Here is a 3,638-nt window from a genome sequence, read left to right as displayed (position 1 = left end):
TGAGGCCCTGGGTTCGATTCCTCAGCACCACATAAGCAAAAAGAAAAAAGCCGGGAGTGGCGCTGTGGCTCAAGTGGTAGAGCGCTCGCCTTGAGCTGAAGAGCTGAGGGACAGCGCCCAGACCCAGAGTTCAGGCCCCCCGACCGGACCCAAAAAAAAAAAAAATGCACGCATAAGCCAGGCGCTGGTGGCTCACGCCTGTAATCCTAGCTACTCGGGAGGCCGAGATCTGCGGATAGTTGTTCAAAGCCAGCCCCGGCAGGAAAGTCCATTGGACTCTTATCTTCAATAAACCATAGAACACTGGGAAGTGGTGCTGTGGCTCAAGTGGTGGAGCCCTTGCCTTGAGCTGAAGAGCTGAGGGAGAGCACCCAGGCCCAGCATTTAAGCCCCATTCAAGCCCATTCATTACCTGACTTAAACAGTAACCCCTTTGTACATCACCTTAACAACAATATCATATTGAAAACAAAAACCAAGTTGTTTCTACTGTTTCCATGGAGTAAGAATTCAATGAATCGGGGCTGAAACAGAATTTCTCGAAAAATGTATCTTGCAAGTGTTTTAGCTGGACTTCACTCATTTGTGAAATTTAAGGAAGCAAGAGTGATACCTAACTCTCAGGCTCTTCCTTCTATTCTCCTTCATGTATTTGGTCACCACGAAGGACTGGGACTTTACCACTCCTCGTGTGGCTCATCCCAAGTTTTGTCAAGGGCCTGGTACCTTTGCTTCACCAACAAAACAGATGCAGATGGTGTCTGCTGGATGTGGTTTCATTAGGTCACGTGACCTAATGGGGAAAAAAAAAACCTTCATCCCTAAACGGATGCTCTGACAGTGTAGGGGTGAGGGGAGGAGGGAGCTACAACCTGGGAGAGCAGCTTCTTCAGGAGCTGGGCCACGGCAGGGTCCTCGGGAGGAGGGCAGTCGGCCAGGGAGCCATTGCGCTTCCTCTGCCGCAGGTGAAGGTGCCTGAACAGACTGCTGATGTCCTTGGACCGCAGGGCGTAATCAAATATAGAACGGCTCACTGGCTCTTTTAAAACACTGAGGAGAACGAGTTTCCTTTCGATCTAAATGTAGAGAGAAACAAGAAGCAGCAGTCCAACATGCCATTTCTAGCTGCATGTGTTTTTCAGATTCAGTACATACAACCTGTGCAACGTTAACATGGGTTATGTATTTTCTATGAACCAGAGAGGTTTCAATATGAGATCTTTTCAGGCAAAATAGAAAAATGAACTCTAAACAGTAGTTTTTATGACCATCTGTACCCATCACTGGAAGACTAGTAACAAATCCCCACGTAAGAGAATTTCAGACGGCCAGAGTTTTGTTGATTCCAGTATGTCTGACTATCTCCTACACCTAACAAAACCTGCAGCTCACAGTTCTGACACAAAGCAACTATGTCAGGCGCCAGTGGCTCACGCCTGTCATCCTAGCTACTCAGGAGGCTGAGATCTGAGGATCACGGTGCAAAGCCAGCCCGGGGAAGGAAAGTCTGTGAGACTATCTCCACTAAACCACCAAAAAACCGGAAGTGAGGCCTAAGTGGTTGGGTGCCCACCTTGAGCTGAAGAGCTCAGGGACAGCGTCCAGGCCCACAGTGTAAGCCCCATGACCCCAAAAATAAGTAAAATGAAACTGAAAGTACTTCTAACTTCTTCTAAATGGCCACTGTGGCTAGAATCAGTTGTACTTTTTCACTTGAATGGCAGACACTTGACAGTTCGGTACAGAGTGAATAGTCTTGTTTCTCTCACCTAAAAGAAGGGGCTGGTTTAGAGCTTGAAAGTGCCATCGCCCAAGGGAACTATCTGCAGGTCAGGATCCAGGAACACATTGGAAGGCCAGTCTGGGCGCCTACCTGGACGATGGGCTGGGTGAGGTAGGGGTGGAGGTACGGCATGAGCTTGCAGTACACGTCCGCTGGGTTGATCTGATGGGCGAGCATGGTGATGAAGCCCACGGCGCCATAGCGGATCCACAGGTTGGGGTGACACAGGAAGGGGGCTGCAGGGGGAAAGGCCGCAGGGATCAAACCAGGTTCCCACACAGTCGCAAACTATCATAACGGATCCAGAGAGAGGCTGCGCTTCCCTGCCACTCAATTAGCAAGTGTAAACTCAACCATTTGACCACAGGGTTCTTGTAAAATTCCCTTCTTAAGTACCATAAAACTGCCTCCTTCCTGAACACTTTAAATCTTTATTTTTAAGCCAGATGAGGGTGTACAAGCAATACGTGTTAGTAACACTAGAATAAGAACTATTACCAAGCCAGGTGCCACTGGCTCCTGCCCGTCATCCCTACTGCTCAGGAGGCTGAGATCTGAGGATCCAGGTTCAAAGCCAGTAGGACAGGAAAGTCCTTGAGACTCTTATCTCCCCTCAAGCACCCTAATAAAGCCGGAAGTGGAGCTGTGGCTCCCATAATAGAGTACTGGTCTTGAGCTGAAGAACTGAGGGACAGCGCCCAGGCCCAGAATTCAGGCCCCACAACTGAAAGAAACAAAAACTCAGAGACAGTGCCCAGGCCCTGAGTTCAAGCTCCAGGATGGACACACACACCCATACACGCACAAACACACCAGAGACATTAAAAAAAAATCAAGCTGGGTGCTCACACCTATAATCCTAGCTACTCAGGAGGCTAAGATTCGAGGATTGAGGTTCAAAGCCAGCCCAGATGGGAAAGCTTGTGAGATTCTTATCTCCAATTAACCACCAAAACAACTGGAAGTGGCAGAGCACTAGCCTTGGGCATAAAAGCTCATGGACAGCACCCAGGCCGTGAGTTCAAGCCCGGTGACTGACAACAAAAAAAAAAAATCTCAACACCAAATGCATTAAGTATTAGTCCTACATTTACAGCCCCGGAGGGGTTCAAACACAACATGCAGCACACAGGGCTGAGAACCTGGAGAGCTTTCTTCTGAAAACCACCCCGAAGGAACAAGAGGATCCTCAGATGCTGGGGTTTGATCAAGTCTAGCACCCAATTCATATATGTTCAAAAGGCATCATGACAAACTAAAAAAGATAAAGCTCATGCCCATACTTCAAAAAGTTCAAAACCCGGGCTGGGAAGGTGGCTCAGTCGTAGAGCGCTTGCCTTGCATGCCTGAGGCCCTGGGTTCGATTCCTCAGCACCATATAAGCAAAAAGAAAAAAGCCGGAAGTAGCACTGTGGCTCAAGTGGTAGGGCACTAGCCTTGAGCTGAAGAGCTGAGGGACAGCGCCCAGGCCCAGAGTTCAGGCCCCACAACCGGACCAAAAAAAAAAAGTTCAAAACCAAAGAAATTAAACCAGTGTCTTTTTATCCCTCTTAGTGATTTTATGTATTAAACCTAAAAATCAATTATTTCAACCATATACTGTTGTAATTTAGAATAAACATATCTTACAACCAATGAGAATTATGTGCCAACTAAATGTGCAAAGAAATGGGTTATGTGAAATGATAATGTAACAGTACAAACTCACATGCAAGAAACACATTAAGTATAAAGGATGTTCATTGGGCTGGGAAGGTGGCTCAGTGGTAGAGTGCTTGCCTTACAATTTGAGGCCCTGGGTTCGATTCCTCAGCATCACATAAGCAGAAAAGGCTGGAAGTAGCACTGTGGCTCA

The 3,638-nt window shown here is 47.6% G+C and overlaps 1 protein-coding gene across 3 annotated transcripts in view; it reads right to left on the bottom strand.

Moving 5' to 3' along the window:
* Pik3r4 (phosphoinositide-3-kinase, regulatory subunit 4) overlaps positions 1 to 3,638 on the bottom strand; it is a 56,644-nt gene that overhangs the window by 33,064 nt on the left and 19,942 nt on the right. For all 3 annotated transcript variants that reach the window (XM_013028216.1, XM_013028217.1, XM_013028215.1), the window contains exons 8-9: positions 1,874 to 2,019; positions 873 to 1,076 (exon numbers count right to left, since the gene is read on the bottom strand). In XM_013028216.1, the coding sequence (XP_012883670.1) occupies positions 873 to 1,076; positions 1,874 to 2,019 (350 nt within the window). The remainder of the gene's footprint in view (positions 1 to 872; positions 1,077 to 1,873; positions 2,020 to 3,638) is intronic.

Source organism: Dipodomys ordii, unplaced genomic scaffold (assembly GCF_000151885.1).
Source record: "Dipodomys ordii isolate 6190 unplaced genomic scaffold, Dord_2.0 Scaffold107, whole genome shotgun sequence".
Taxonomy (NCBI): domain Eukaryota; kingdom Metazoa; phylum Chordata; class Mammalia; order Rodentia; family Heteromyidae; genus Dipodomys; species Dipodomys ordii.
This window is presented reverse-complemented; position numbering and strand designations above follow the sequence as displayed.